This window comes from Chiloscyllium plagiosum, unplaced genomic scaffold (assembly GCF_037043375.1).
Source record: "Chiloscyllium plagiosum isolate Xiang-an unplaced genomic scaffold, Cpla_swu_hap1 HiC_scaffold_37, whole genome shotgun sequence".
In the NCBI taxonomy this organism is placed as follows: domain Eukaryota; kingdom Metazoa; phylum Chordata; class Chondrichthyes; order Orectolobiformes; family Hemiscylliidae; genus Chiloscyllium; species Chiloscyllium plagiosum.
This window is the reverse complement of record NW_028270175.1, coordinates 17210569-17225641: the sequence shown is the minus strand read 5'-3', so window position 1 is coordinate 17225641 and position 15073 is coordinate 17210569. Positions and strand designations below refer to the sequence as shown.

General features: G+C 44.7%; 1 protein-coding gene across 6 annotated transcripts in view; it reads left to right on the top strand.

Moving 5' to 3' along the window:
- Positions 1-11435, top strand: part of hes3 (hes family bHLH transcription factor 3) — a 46144-nt gene extending 34709 nt beyond the window's left edge. For 4 of the 6 annotated variants that reach the window (XM_087980401.1, XM_087980399.1, XM_043676007.2 and 1 more), the window contains 5 exons: positions 6893-7007; positions 9088-9317; positions 9434-9529; positions 9698-9779; positions 10788-11435. In XM_087980401.1, coding sequence (XP_087836527.1) covers positions 9246-9317; positions 9434-9529; positions 9698-9779; positions 10788-11296 — 759 coding nt within the window. In that variant the 5' untranslated portion in view covers positions 6893-7007; positions 9088-9245 and the 3' untranslated portion in view covers positions 11297-11435. The remainder of the gene's footprint in view (positions 1-6892; positions 7008-9087; positions 9318-9433; positions 9530-9697; positions 9780-10787) is intronic. The other 2 variants (XM_087980400.1, XM_087980402.1) reach the window with 2 other exon arrangements.
- The last annotated feature ends 3638 nt before the right edge of the window (positions 11436-15073 follow it).

Sequence of the window (15073 nt, the reverse complement as noted above, 5' to 3'; positions counted from 1 at the left end):
CTTGACCTGCTGTGCTTTTCCCAGCTCAACTCTTTATTCATTCAGATACCACCTTTCTCTAGTTGCTATCAGTTCTGAAAAAGGGTTACTGGAATTCCTGTCCACAGGTGCTACTAAGTTTCTGCAGCAAATTTCTGTTTCTGTGTTTCAGATCTCAAGTATTGGCAATTCTTTGTTTTATTATTGATTAAGTGACTTCATGCCCAAAAGATGGTTGATGTCATTGTGGCATAACTGCCCTCACTTTTGCACCTTGTAAAACTCATATTGCTCTTTGATGCTCTCCCCTGTCGATTTTTCCCTCATTGCCTTTTGACACTGTGATATAATATGACAATCTACACCACCATGACATGATTGTAATCATTGGGGTGACAGTTTTGTCAGGTAAATGTACCTTCGTTAGATCCCTGATGTGAAGCTGTTTATTTGTGAACTATCAGTGCTTTACAGATGTTCCAGTCTAGATTTACTGTATACTCTGTGCTGTTCAGGAAGTGAGGGCAGTGAAAGGGAATTCCTGACCACCTTTGAGTGACAGTCAATGAGGATACAATTAGATGATATTCACCAAAGTCAAATAGTTCAGAATTTGCAGATTTGAGGGTATCAATAGGATAGTAGTGACTGGGACATTTTAAAGGTGGTCAAGTGTAGGCAATTTCAACCCCTTAAATCTGTTGTTTGTATTAGTGTTGAATTTCACATTCCCACCTACTCTTGACAATATTTGATTACCTTGCCTACCAAGAAGTATAAATCTCCACCTATAATATTCAAATCCCAATAACCATTTTTTACCATGAGACAATAACCATGACAGCAAAAGTAGGCCTTTCAGCCTATCAGGCCTGATTTGATAATCTCCAACTCCACTTTGCTGCCTTTCCCCATTACTCTTGATTCCTTTACTGACCAAAACTCTGTCTATCTCAGCCTTGATTATACTGAATGACCCAGCCCCCACAGCCCTCTGCTGGAGAGAATTCCACAGACACACTACTTTCTGGGAGAAGAAATTCTTCCTCATCCCTGTTATAAATAGGTGACCTCTTATTCTGAGATTTGTACCGTTTGGTGCTAGACTGTCCCACAAGGCGAAACAACCTTTCAGCATTCACCCTGTTAGGTCCACCAAGAATCTTGTATGTTTCAATCGGGTTGTTTCTCAGTCTTCTAAATTCCAAGGAGTACAGGCCCAGTCTACTCAACCTCTCCTTGTAAGACAGTCCCTTCATAAGCAGGATCACTCTCATGAACCTTCTCTGGACTGTCTCCAATGCCAGTGTCTCTTTCCTTTGATAACAGACCCAAAACTGTCCACAGTATTCCGGCTGTGGCCTGACTAGGGAGGTAAAACCTCTACTTTTATGCTCCAGTTCCTTTGAAATGAAGACCAACATTCCATTTGCCACCCCTATTACCCACTGAACAGAAATGCGAGCTTTTGTGATTCACGGATAAGGCCTCCCTAACCCTTGTTTGATAACTTTCTGTAATCTTTCTCCAGTTAAATAATATTCAGCTCTTCTATACTTCCTGCCAAAGTGCATAACCACACATTTCCCACATTATATTCCACTTGCCAAGTTTTTGCCCACTCACATAAGCTCTCTCTATCCTTCTGTAGACTTTTTGTAACATTCTCACTACTTGCCTTCCCATCTAATTTTGTGTCATCCACAAACATGACTACAGTACATTGACTTTACTCATTTAAATCATTTATACGTTGTAATTCATTGTGATCCTAGTGGAATGCCACTAGTGACAGGGTTGGGCGAAAGTGGCTACTGCAGATGCTGGAGATTAAAGTCAAGATTAGAGTGGTGCTGGGAAAGCACAGCAGGTCAGGCAGCATCCGAGAAGCAGGAAAATCGACGTTTCAGGCAGGAGCCCTTCAGGAATCCGAGTTACAGGGTTGCCGTCCTGAAAATGGCTCCTTCCCACATCCGTGTGATACTCTGTTGGAGAGTGTGGAGTGGACAGAGTGGAGTGTGTCTATTTTTAAACTTTTTAAAATTTAACTGAATCGTCATTGCATACCTCTGGGACAGGTAGGATTTGAACCCAAGCTTCCTAGTGCAGTGGTGGGGCCATAAGAGGGCCTAACTTCAGCTTCCATTATCTACCATGTTGTGTTTTGAATCTATGTCTCCATAATGTTAGCTTGAGGTTCTAGGGTGCTAGTCTAGTGACATTACCACCGCCTCCTTCGAGCGTGCCTCTCAATGTAACCTTGTGCTAATTCCGTGTCTGTGGGTTAAGTCGACTGCCGCTTTCTATTTCTGCTCCTCTGCAATTCACTCGCTGAAATTCATTTTGTCCACGACATTCTATGACTGCTATCGTTACCTGAACCCGCTGTGAAAAGTCAAAGGAACAATTAAGTGAAGTTTACAGCGTGAGGAATCCCCATTCATTCTCCTGATCAATTGTTTCCAGCCGCTGTCCTACTGAGAGCAGCTGCTTTCTCTAGGCGGGGAGGGGGAATCGGCTGAAAGTGGGGGTCAGTCCCCATTCATTCACTGCTCCATCGAAATAGCGACCGAAACGAGCTCCATTACAAATCTCAGCGGTTCAGGGTTTCATTGTAACACAATTACCAACCATGAGGCCCACAGATCTTTACCAATCCCACTGTATCTCATTCAAACCTGGTGGCTCCTGTGTTCCTGGAGAAACCTATGCTTCCAAGGCTGAGGAAGCTTTCTGTTCGGCAGGAATACATTATTCCGGGGATTTAATCCCTGGCTTTGTAGATCTGAACGGGCATTCCTTGTTTCAAAAGAGGATTTATGTGAATCCCAAAGTCAGTAACACAAGGAGAGAAGAGGAGGGAGAGAGATCTAATGTACTGAAAGCAACTTCAGCAGAAACTTCCCCACGAGGTTTCCATGTATATGTGAACAGAATAACATTCTGGAGAAGGGGCATCAGACTGAAACTTGGCACCATGAGATACAGGAGCAGAATTAGGCCATTCGGCCCATCAAGTCTGCTCCGCCATTGGATCGTAGCTGATATGTTTCTCAACCCCATTCTCCTATCTCCTCCCTTTAAACTTGCATCCCCTCACTAATCAAGAACTTATCTCTGTCTGAAATGACTCCCCAGCAATGAGTTCTGTGGCAATGAGTTCCACGATGTGGCTGGAGAGATTCCTCCTCATCTCAGTTCGAAAGGGTCATCCCTTCACTCTAAGGCTGTGCTCTCGTTTTCTAGTCTCTCCTACTAGTGGGAGCATCTCCATGTCCACTCTATCCAGGCTTCTCGATATTCTGTAAGTTTCTATTGGACCTCCTCTCATACCGCCAAACTCCATCAGGTTCGCACCCAAAGACCTCATACCCTTCACCCCTGGGATCATTCTTCCAGGACAGCCCCTTTTTAAAAAGCTAGTACAGTCACCAAGGGCCGAACCTGCTGTAGTGCTTGATTCTATCAAAGCTAGAAGCGACTCCGTTTGTGTTAAAAGCCTTCCTTAGTTGTATACTGTATTTACCAAAGTTTGTGTTGTTAAGGGAGTGTGTGCATTGGATGAGGAAGGAAACATTGACCTGTCCAGTGTATGCGGAATGTGGGCAGTGAGTGCACAGGGATTGGGCACAGAGAGTGAAACGTTATTTTGTTCCCGAGTAGCTCATATAACCCAGGTCCTTGATCCCACCTTTTCCCATCCCAACATTTGTTTGTCTCTTTTGTCTCCTCCGGCAGATGTTTCCACATCAGTCCACAGCCATTGGGAGCAGCTCATGTTTCACAATGAAGACTGGCTGCTTTGTTTTAAAAGACAATGAAGTGTTTGTCCCGGGCGGTGGCTATAAACTCACTGCTGCCTCTTCACAAACTCCTTTCAACTCTTTGGCCTGAACTCAATGGGATGTTAATGCGGCTCATTGGGGCATTCTCGGCTATTCATTCCCCCCTCGAGCTTTTATGTCTCAAATCAAACTCGAGTGACTTAAACAAGCTCCAGAAGAGTCCATCGAGGTTGTGTTTGGGCTTGAGTTCTTTCAAAGGCCTGTCGCGTGCCAATGCCCCCCTTTCAATCTGCTCCCAAAACTGGCTGCAGCTTCCCATTGCAGCATCTTTTGCTGCAGGGTCCAGGCCATGTCTCAGAGATGCTCCCACTTTGTGCAGCCGGGAGCTGGCCCCTTCTCTCTCTCTGTCTGTCTCTGGTCCCGAGTTGGGGCTCGGGGGGGATCTCAATGAGACGGAGGCGTTTCCGCGATTTTCCTCGCTGTGAGGAGCCGTCCTGGCTGAAGGCTGCTGTCAGGGACTGGCTCCCATTGAATATGATAAACAGGAGGCCCCGGGGATTCGCTCCAGCTCAGCGAATTGCTCCTTTTATGCTGTTTTTTTTTTGTTCTTTTGAGCAGGTTACAAAGTAAAAGTGTTGATGAGATTGGATTCAAACCGGGAGAGAAATTGAGTCAAGATTGCAGCAAAGTATGAATGACAGGGAATTTATAACGGGATGGCGGTGTGGGTGGGAGAATGTAATGTTGGGAAATGGAATGTTCAGCGGCAGGAAAACTGGCTTCGTTCAAACATTTATTCAGAAGCAGTTTAAATCACGAGGACGGCCAGCTCCCTTCGTCCATCAGCAGGACAGGGTTAAGGTTAGGGTTAGGGACAGGGTTAGGGTTATAATTAGGGACAGGGTTAGGGACAGGGTTAGGATTAGGGACAGGGTTAGGGTTAGGGACAGTGTTGGGGTTGGATTCGGGACAGGGTTAGGGTTAGGGTTTGGGAGAGGGTTAGGGTTATGATTAGGGACAGGGTTTGGTTTAGGATTAGGGGCAGGGTTAGGGTTAGGTTAGGATTAGGGACAGAGTTAGGGTTAGGAGTAGGGACAGGGCCAGGGTTAGAATTAGGGTTAGGGTTAGGAGTAGGGTTCGGGGTAGGGACAGTGTCAGGGTTAGGGTTAGGAGTAGGGACAGGGTCAGAGTTAGGGTTAGGGGTAGGGACAAGGTTAGGGTTAGGTGTAGGGACAGGGTCAGGTTTAGGTTAGGGTCAGGTATAGATTTAGGGTCAGGGTTAGAGTCATGGTTCTCGTTAAGGTTAGTGTTAGGGTCAGGGTCAGCCTCCCCATTTCCAATTTGTGTAAAAAAATTTCAAGATCTCCTCTGCACTATTTATCTCACTCTACATGATCGATCTCAGAAATGGCCACCTCAACACTTCCTTCCCCTCGCTCCAAAAACAAAATCTTGAGACTAATACTGTGCCTCTCCCACCTTCTCCGAATGCCCACTCATGTATCAGGCGGATTTACCTGGTCGTTCCATTGCACTGAAGTTCCGCTCCTGTGAACTGCGCCGATCTCCTTGACGCTCGCCAGCGTCCCTCCACTCAGCCACCCCGAGCAGCGTCCCTCCACTCAGCCACCCCGAGCAGCGTCCCTCCACTCAGCCACCCCGAGCAGCGAGCCTCCACTCAGCCACCCCGAGCAGCGTCCCTCCACTCAGCCACCCCGAGCAGTGTCCCTCCACTCAGCCACCCCGAGCAGCGTCCCTCCACTCAGCCACCCCGAGCAGTGTCCCTCCACTCAGCCACCCCGAGCAGCGAGCCTCCACTCAGCCACCCCGAGCAGTGTCCCTCCACTCAGCCACCCCGAGCAGCGTCCCTCCACTCAGCCACCCCGAGCAGTGTCCCTCCACTCAGCCACCCCGAGCAGCGTCCCTCCACTCAGCCACCCCGAGCAGTGTCCCTCCACTCAGCCACCCCGAGCAGCGGGCCTCTCTGATCCTTCTTTCGCTTCCCCTTCATTGCCCCTTTGCGCCAGGCCCCCTCTCCGACGCAGGAAGACCCACGTTCTCATTACTCCCCGGGTGAAGTGGTTTTCTCCTGGTCCATTTCTTGGTCTCTCCCGCAACTGGAAAAGCTTTACTCTACCCAACTCTTCCAGCATTTTAAAGACAATCAATCCAAGGTCTTTGCCAGCGAAAAGAGAGTTCAGGTTTATTTTTGTAATGGTCATAATCTCTTGTTTTAAATAAAGTATTTTTAGGACTAAGATAGGTCCTTGAGTATCAAAGGTTACGGGAAGAAAGGGATTGAGAAACTTATTCAGCCATGATTGAACGGGGAGCAGACTCGATGGGCTGAATGGCCTATTTTCTGTTCCTATGTTTCATAAACTCAACTTTTTTAAATCGCATTCTCGTAAATCTCCAGTGCACCTTCCATGTTGCATCGTTTGAAAGACCAAGATTTCAAGCTAAGGCCCTGGCACACTCCGCTTCGCTTTCGCAAATTGTTCGGCAGCTTCCCAGGTCGCTTCTGCAGTCCACAAGGAAACCCATTGCTTTCAGTCGGGTGTACCCCAGAGCACTGGCGGCTGGGTTATGGTATCCCAGTGATCAAGAATCCAGCGAAAGGGCCTGTAGAGTAACAGCGAGGGCTATTCTGTTTCCCTCCCAAGGCCTTGCCTCTCACAGTGACATCGCCTTTTGGTTTGACCTTGTTCATCGAACAAGTGTGAAATATTATAAATAAAGCCTTATTGCTGCATGTGAAATAGACACGGGGATAATTCACTGGAATCTAACAGCCTGAAGAGGCGATGGAAACAAATCGAACGGTAACTGGGTATACCTTTGAAAAGGGAGCCAATTCCTGATGAAGGCCTTATGTCTGAAACATCGACTCTCCTGCTCCTCGGATGCTGCCTGACCTGCTGTGCTTTTCCAGCAACACACTCTCGACAAAAGGAGCCAATGGTGGGAAAGAGTGAGCGGAATTGGAGCGCTCCTTCCAAGGGCCAGTATCCGCGCCATGGGCAGAAGGGCTGGATTATATAAAATATGGGGCGAAAACGATGTTTTTTTTTAACTCTAATGCAATAAATTTTTTTAACCCGTGGAGTGTATGCTTTCCAAAACAGAAATTGCTGGAGAACTCCGCAGCATCTGAGGACAGAAATCGGAGTTAACGTTTCGGGTCCAGTGACTTTTCCTCAGACTGAAGAATATTCCCAAAAATATTGAATGGACGGGAAGGTAAATTGTTCCAACTATCAGGTTTACAGCTTGAGGGCTTCGGTCTAAGTGAAAAGGTTCGGCCTCTCAACGACTCACAATGCCATCAATGAGAATCTAGAAAGTTGTAACATTCTACGAATCCAAAATTATGTGACTTTAATTTTTTTTAATTACTTTCCGTTAAATATTCCCCGTTGTACTGATTTAATAGGGTGACGTGATTTATAAATCCCTGAATTTGGTTTCTAGGACTATCCCAGCTCCCGGCGAATCCCAGGAGTTCATCTCCCGGCTGTTCACACCTCCCCCCTCCGACCCCCCCACCCTCACTTTTTCTCCCTCTCCAAACAGGAGCATTATATTCCCAGAAAGATCGGGCTGTTTCCATTGTCTGGAGAGTTTGTTTTGTGGGAATCGATTTCAGAATAAGTGTCCGCTTATGTAGAGTGAATGAAGGAGACATTCCTACGCTCAGCAAATTCTGACTGTTTGAAATTCTCTCTCTCAGAAGATACTTAGTCCTTGATTATATGGCACATTGAGAACCGCAAGGTGTCCTCTTGCTTATGTTCTTTGATGGCAATATTGTCACCTCGCATGGTTCAGAACTTTCTCTGGTTACAGTGAAAGTCCCCAATCCCAACGTTGTAAATAAAGCAGCCACCCTCCCCCTGACAGCACCTCGCACCATTCATTCCCATTCTCCATTCAATCATTAATGATAATAACAATCTTCCAAAGAACGCCAACTTCCGGAATTTCTCTCCATGAGTGCGAGTTCCTGACTCGCAGTTGTGTTTAGCAAGAGAACGTGAGTATGTAGACGGTGGCCTAGAGGGTATTAACGCTACGCTATTAATCTAGATAGCCAGGCAGTATTCTAACGACCTGGGTCCGAATCCCACCATAGGGCGTGGTCAGTTTTAGATCCAAGAATAATTACTCAAATAAATCAATAAGAATATGAGCCTAATGATAGCAATGGAACCACCGCCAATTGTTAGGAAACCCCGATCTGGTTCACTCATGCCCTTTACAGGCCATCTTTACTTGGGCTGGTCTACACGTGACTCCAGATCCACAGCGATTTTGTTGACCCTTAACTGCCCTCTGGTAACCGCAATAAACCCTGGTCCAGTCAGTGACGCCCACATCCCAAAATGATTGTTTTTAAAAAGTTGTTTGATCACTTTCACCGTTTGCCAACACGAAGGTGCTACATCAATGCAAGGTGTTAATTCAAGAGCAAGGGACTCACTTCGAAACCAGCACCGGTCAATCGAATAGAAAGTTGTTTCTATTCTCCGCCAGTCCCTGAGTTTCGGCGAGGGGGTGGCGGGATAACGAGAGCGGTGTGCCGGATTGCCCTCCTGTTGTAGGTTGTTGCTGGATGGTTGGTGGCGGTAAGGTCAGCGGGGGAGCTGGAGGCTGCTGTGAGATTCTGGGCAGAAAATTGTGATTGTGTCAGAACATGGAGATGATTAACACGGTGCTGGCTTTGAAAACAGAGCGTGAAACGGATTTGGGATTTACCAGAGAGCGAGAAATGAGAACTGAATAGCACCCCCACTATGACATTGGCCGCCAGCTCCTTCAGCGCCCTGTCAGCCACACACACACACAGTGAGCAGCGGCAATGTTCCGCTTCATTTTCCGCTGGGCCAGGGATATTGCCGCACAAGATGTGGATCCCTCACCTCTCACGGTGCATTTCGACTGTGAGTGAATAAACTAAACTGTAAAACATTAGACATGAACATTTAGGAGTGGACAAATAACTTATTCGTGAATATAATAAAATTAGTACCACATAATCCTCAGCAAGAATCCATTGTGTTTCAATCATTCTATTTTATATCTGTTTCTGAAGTGTGGATGTCACTGTCTAAATCTCCTCTATCCTTTCCTTCTGTGTGCTTATATTAATGTTTGATTTTTTAGTTTTGGTGGACTCGATAAAATTATTCCTTTCATTTTCCTAAGCAACACGTAATCATTCACTCGACCAACTGACAATGGAAGATCAGCTCTGTGTTTCAAATTCAGTGCAGAGGAATAATTTCTTTCTCTTCCCTTTTACAATGGTCTCTTACAACAGGAGCAAGTGACTGCTTCTGCGGGCGGTAAGTCACTGCATTCAGATGCAAAGTGGCGTTGCTTTATAAAACCCCGGAGTTGCTCAGTACATTCCACCAGACACTCATCCTCACGGCCAAGCCTCTCAAAAATAAAGCCCTCTCGAAACCAGATCGTGAGATGAAAAATATCAACAAGCCAGTGGACCGGTTTCAGTCCCCTCTCACCACACAAGCGTGCATTTACAGAAAGGTGCGTGTCACATTGACAGCAATAGAATTGAAGGACCTTTTTGAATCTTTTCGTAAAATAGTGTTTGAATTGTTGGAAGTACAACGTGGCTAGACCTATTTATCTTCTATCTCTAGGTTTCAAAACCTTTGATGGAGAAAAAAAGAAGAGCTCGGATCAACGAATGCCTGGAACAGCTGAAGTGTCTACTCGAGGAGCATTATTCCAGTAACGTGAGACTCCAGTGTTCACTCACGAGAAATTCTAAACGCCACCAAACGTTGCTTTCTCGCCGTCATCCCGCGAGGGCGATGCTTTGGAATGTGCTTTGTAGAACCGCTTTCACCTCTCACCTCTCAGGTGACTTCTGTCTCAATCAGATTTCCATTTCTCTCCAACAGATCAGGAAACGGAAACTAGAAAAGGCCGATATTTTGGAGTTAACAGTGAAACATCTGCGGGATTTGCAAGGCGCTCGCAAAGGTGGGCAGTTAAGGGGCGCTTCAACTTTCGCTAAAATCATCGGGGGGAGGGGGCGGGGGGAGTGCTTTTCCATTCCATGTTTCACAGTGTTTGTGCTGTTGCTTGATAACAGCTACAATTGTTCCTGATAACAACATTTAGGATCAGGAAGCGGCCCTTTGGCCCGTCGAGTCTGCCTCACTGTGTAATTAGACATGCTGATCTGTAGCTTGCCTCAGCTCCATATCCCAGATAGCGTTAGCTATCCAAGCCCAGTCTTGCACCCTTATTGCTAAATGTAAGGAGATGAGACAGGGTGTTCTAGATGTCAGATTAAGTGCTTTGCTGATGGCGGGGCTGATTTGACTTTTGAACAAAAGTTGATTGGCCATGTTCATGTGGGCGATATGTCTGCTACACCGTCATCCAGTGCAGCTTAATGTTTGAACAGTGAATGTATAACTTTAAACGCATCCTCCTCTAGTTGAGCTTGATGGTCAGACGTGGCCCCACGAGGAGAGGTCAAGGCAGAGTGCAGAATTATACCACAGTTGCGGAAGTGGAGTCCCTATAGAAATATGGGAAGATTACGACTAAAGTATAATGCGTTGATACATCTCAAATAATAAGATGCATTGAAAGTGAAGTTGCATAAGTGCACGAGAATTTTTTTAAAAAGGCAGATGTAATGATGTAAGGTAAGAATAGGCTCATCGAGCCGAATGGCCAATTTCTGCCCTGGAATCTCACATGAAATGCAAAATGAAAATGAAAATAGAGAAGTGATATCCGGAAGGATGTGGATTAATCTGTTTCGAGTGTATAAGCTTCCTCGGTCTTGAGAGGCACAATAGGTGGGTCTATAGAAGTTAGAACAGGTAGGCAATTCATGACCTTTTACAGAAAACATATAAAACGTTAATCTAAAATTAAATATCAGTTGTGAGACGATGTATTGAAAGGACTCAAGAACTGATGAGCGAAGATTTGCTCCCAGGTTACTGACATTGACTGTATTTGGGATTTCAGGCGTTCTGATGCTGACCCAGGAGGGAGTGGCTGAATACCAGGCTGGATTCCGGAGCTGCTTGAACGGGGTCAGCCAGTATCTGCTCCGAAGCAAAGGTACAGACGAGCATTTGCGCCTGGGAGTGCTGAATCACTTGGTTAACGCTTTCCCTGTATTCACCGGCACCCGTTTCAGCACCGCGGACAGCGGCTGCAGGATCGAAGCTGCGCCATCGCCCCTGGCTCAGGCCGCCCAGATGCCAGCGGTCACCCCGCCGCCGGGCGAGCTCTCTACTGCCTCCACCCGCGTGAATAGCCCTGCCAAACCCAGCTCTCCTCCCCACTTAGATCGAAACAACTGCCAGAGGAGGCAAGTGATTGAAATCCGATCGGCTGATAAGGAAAAGGACAAGATTTCCAGTCCGGAGCCCGCAAGAGTCCCACACTTTCCGCTTCTCATTCCTCAGAGTAAACGTACCAAAGACAATGTACTTTCCTCTGATTCAGAATCTCTCTGGCGGCCTTGGTAGAGACAGACTGTGATGTACATATTGCAGTGTCCTCTCTAGCATCTGACACATTTTTGTGTATTTACGATGTTGTGTAAATGTGTTGTACAAAATGAGTTTGAAATTTTATTTCTATATTGAGAAACAATAAAGTCCGTGAGGTTTAGATACTGTCTCAAAGTTTTGTCTGTGTGTGACCAACGCTGGGCTTTCTGTGGAATTATTGACCAGTTTGAAACACTATGCTCTGGAAGTTACATCCTCGATGAGGAGGCAACTCCATGTGGTTATTTTCAATTCACACGAATTATCAAGTAGACTGGTCTCTTTAGAAGAGAGAAGAGTTAGAGAAAACTGAATATAGCTCTTTAAATTAAGGTAATCTCAAACCAAGGGTCGTCAAGAAAAGATAGTGAGTTTCTTTTTAAAGTGTCATCAAACTGAACACGAGTCTGGGGAATTGACAGTGGGAGATAATCCAATGATGGTTGAGTTGATCAGTTATATTGCACCATCTTCACTGTCGAGGGTACAAATAACACCTCAGAAATAATTGCAAATCAAGCGCTAAAACCCAGGAGGAACTTAAGACAATTCCATTCACAAGGGAAAGGAGACTGAGTACGTAATTAGAAACGGGCTGACGAGTATTCAGGCCCTGAAGGGGAAGTTCTGAGGAAGGGTCACCAGACCAGAAACATTAACTCTGGTTACTCTCCACAGATGCTGCCAGACCTGCTGAGCTTTTCCAGCAATTTCTGTTTTTGTTTGTGGCAGTGAAGATAAAGTTTGCCCTCCAGCAATAACACACACGGCAGCCTCCGTTAACAGTCTGAAAGTGGAACTGCTGCCCCTCACTTTGGAGGAAATCCTACTCACTGGAATGGCAATCTCATTAGCCAGTATTCCAGCCTGGCTAGCAGAGGGTTCAATTGTAGACACTGCAGGCAGGTCCACGAGGTGGACAACCGTGGATCAAAGAATGAGGTAAGTCAGGGACTACTGGCTCACCACCTTGTGAGCATGTGGGTGGTATGAGGGGTTCATGGGGGTTCAGCTCTGTATGTGATTCAGAAGGAAGGGGCGTTATTATTTTCTAGTGGGTTGCACTCAAATTGCAAAGGATGTGCTTCAGAGATAATGCATTCCTTCTCACTGTTTCAAAACTGTTAACTTCATGTTAAGAGATGAGCTTGGGGTGGGTGGGAAGGTGGTAGGCTGGCCTCCCTGTCTATTTTAAGCACTTCCCCTGCTAAAAATAAACTGCCTTGTAAGAGATGGGCTTGCACCTCAGCAGTGCCTCCATCAAAGTGATGTGTGCACACCTTGCATTGTAAATCCAGCTGGTGTGAGCTATTCTCATTCTTGTTCTCCTATTCCAGAACCTGGTCTCCTTAAAAAAAAACCCATAATTTCAGGTGAGACCATGGGCAGAAGCTATGCATTTAAAAAGGAATATATAAAAGTTCAATAGATTGTGAGACTATGTGGAGTATTGTGCACAGCATTAGTCTCTTTATTTGGGGAAGGATATAAACATGACAGAGGCAGCTCGGAGAAGGTTTACTAGACTAATGCCTGGAATGGGTAGGGTGTCTAATGATGAAAGGCTGGTCAAACTAGTCTTGCATCCATTGGAGTTTAAAAGAATAATTGGTGACGGTTGAAATATATAAGATCTTGAGAGGTTTTGACAGGGTGAATGTGAAGAAGATGTTCCTTCTTATGAGACAAACTAAAATGAGAGGTCGCTGTTATAAAATCACGGATTGACCATTTAAACAGTAGTGATTTTTTTGTCAGTGTTGCCACTATTTAAAACTCTCTTCCTGCAAACATAGTTGAAAGAGTCCATTAATAATATTAAAGCAGAGGTAAATAGATTCCTTTAAACAAGGACGTGAATAGTTATCAGGGTAAGTAGAAATGTGTATTGGAGGTTACCATCAGATCAGCCATGATCTTACTGGACAGTGGACCCAGTTTCAGGGATTGAATGGCCTGCTTCTAATTCATATGTTCATAAGCATGGAATTGGATCAACAGTTCAAAGAAAAAAATCAATCAAAATTGGGAGTGGCACAGATATTGAGAGCATCCTACTTCCTTGCTCTGATTTAATAGATATTTCAAAGAACGTGTTCAGGCATCATGGACCATATGCCCAGTCTCTCTGCGTGAGCTCCAACTATTCAACACAGATCAAGCCATTTCATTCAGTGCCAGGTCTACATTAAAGCTCGCAAAGAAAAGTAAGCTCTGGCTTGAGGTCTCTTTGTCTTTGGCTATGTTTCAATACCACTGTTTAACAAAACATTAAAGAAGTTGGTACAGCTGGAGCAAGGAAGTCTCAAGACTCACCTAATCTAGCATAGTTCACAATGTTACATTAATATATTTGGATGTAATGTTAGAATTGGTGCAAACTGATCTCTACAGACTGAAAGATAAATATTGACTTGACTTGACCATGGAATAAACCAGTGTGGCAAATGAGATTAACCAATTAGAATTCAGTCTCATGCCCATTTTGATTGAAAGAATTTGGAAAGCAATGTCACTGTGATGTTAAACCACCCATAGAAAATGTTTAGGAATTGAACACTTTTGACAACTTATCTAAGAACCTATGCTTATTGAACTCTTTCAAAGTACATTCTTCCAAGGACAGGCAGGATTAAATCAGACAAAATTTATACTGAGATGAAGAAGGAGCTATTTGGATAGGCGTTGAAAAGCTTGCTCAAAGTGAGAACTTTTGAGAAATATCTAAAATGAAGAAAAATAAGTAATAGAAAGATTTAGGGAGGGAATTCAGAACTTAAAACTGAAGCAACTGAAGACACAATTACTTCGGGTAAAGGGATTGGGAGATGTGTCAGCGATCAGAATTGGGAGTGGCACGGATATATTGAAGGGTTATAGGACTGGAGGCTGTTTCAAAAATAAGGAGTAGCACAGATATGGAGAAATCTGGAAATGATATTAAGAATTATAAAACCCAGGCATTGACAAACATAGACATATCAGTCAGTGAATTAGGATGAATAAGTACTTATGTATTTTAAAAATGCAAACACAATCCCCATTACAGTGTGAAGATTTCCACTTGAATTCGAATACTCATGCAAACTCTTCTCTGTTCTCTCTGTGAAGTGCTGTGCTAGCGGTGTTACTAAGTTTGCCTCAGACCAGAAGCTGTATATGCACTACTTTCAGATTTTCACTATAACTGATACAAAGTGTCTAAGAATAGATTATCAAGAACAATATGGTCAAATTCAAAAATGCATGAAGCAGCAACTGTGTATCAGGAACAGTTGCATATCGGAATTTAACATAACTTTTTTTTAATCTTTCAACTCACTGATGTCACTGGCTGATAATTTTTTTTCTATCTTTCTTTGCAGCCTTCTCATATACAGATTGAGGACTCTAGCTCTGCAATAGGATTATACGTTGTTATTATTCACATTATTCACAAGATCTGAAGCAAACAATAAAACGCACAGCCCAACAATAAAACAGAGCTAAGACCCAATATGCTAAATTAAAAGGAAGAAGGGCCTGTGCCCGAAACGTCGAATCTCCTGTTCCCTGGATGCTGCCTGACCTGCTGTGCTGTTCCAGCAATAAAGTTTCAACTTTGATCTCCAGCATCTGCAGACCTCACTTTCTCCTCGTATTTCATAAAATGTTAAGTTAATCATTAAGAATGCAATAGTCATTAATTAACAAAGAATTGTAATTCCTATTTCCTCTCTATTCACGGTGTTCATAATAAAACAAAGTGTGCCC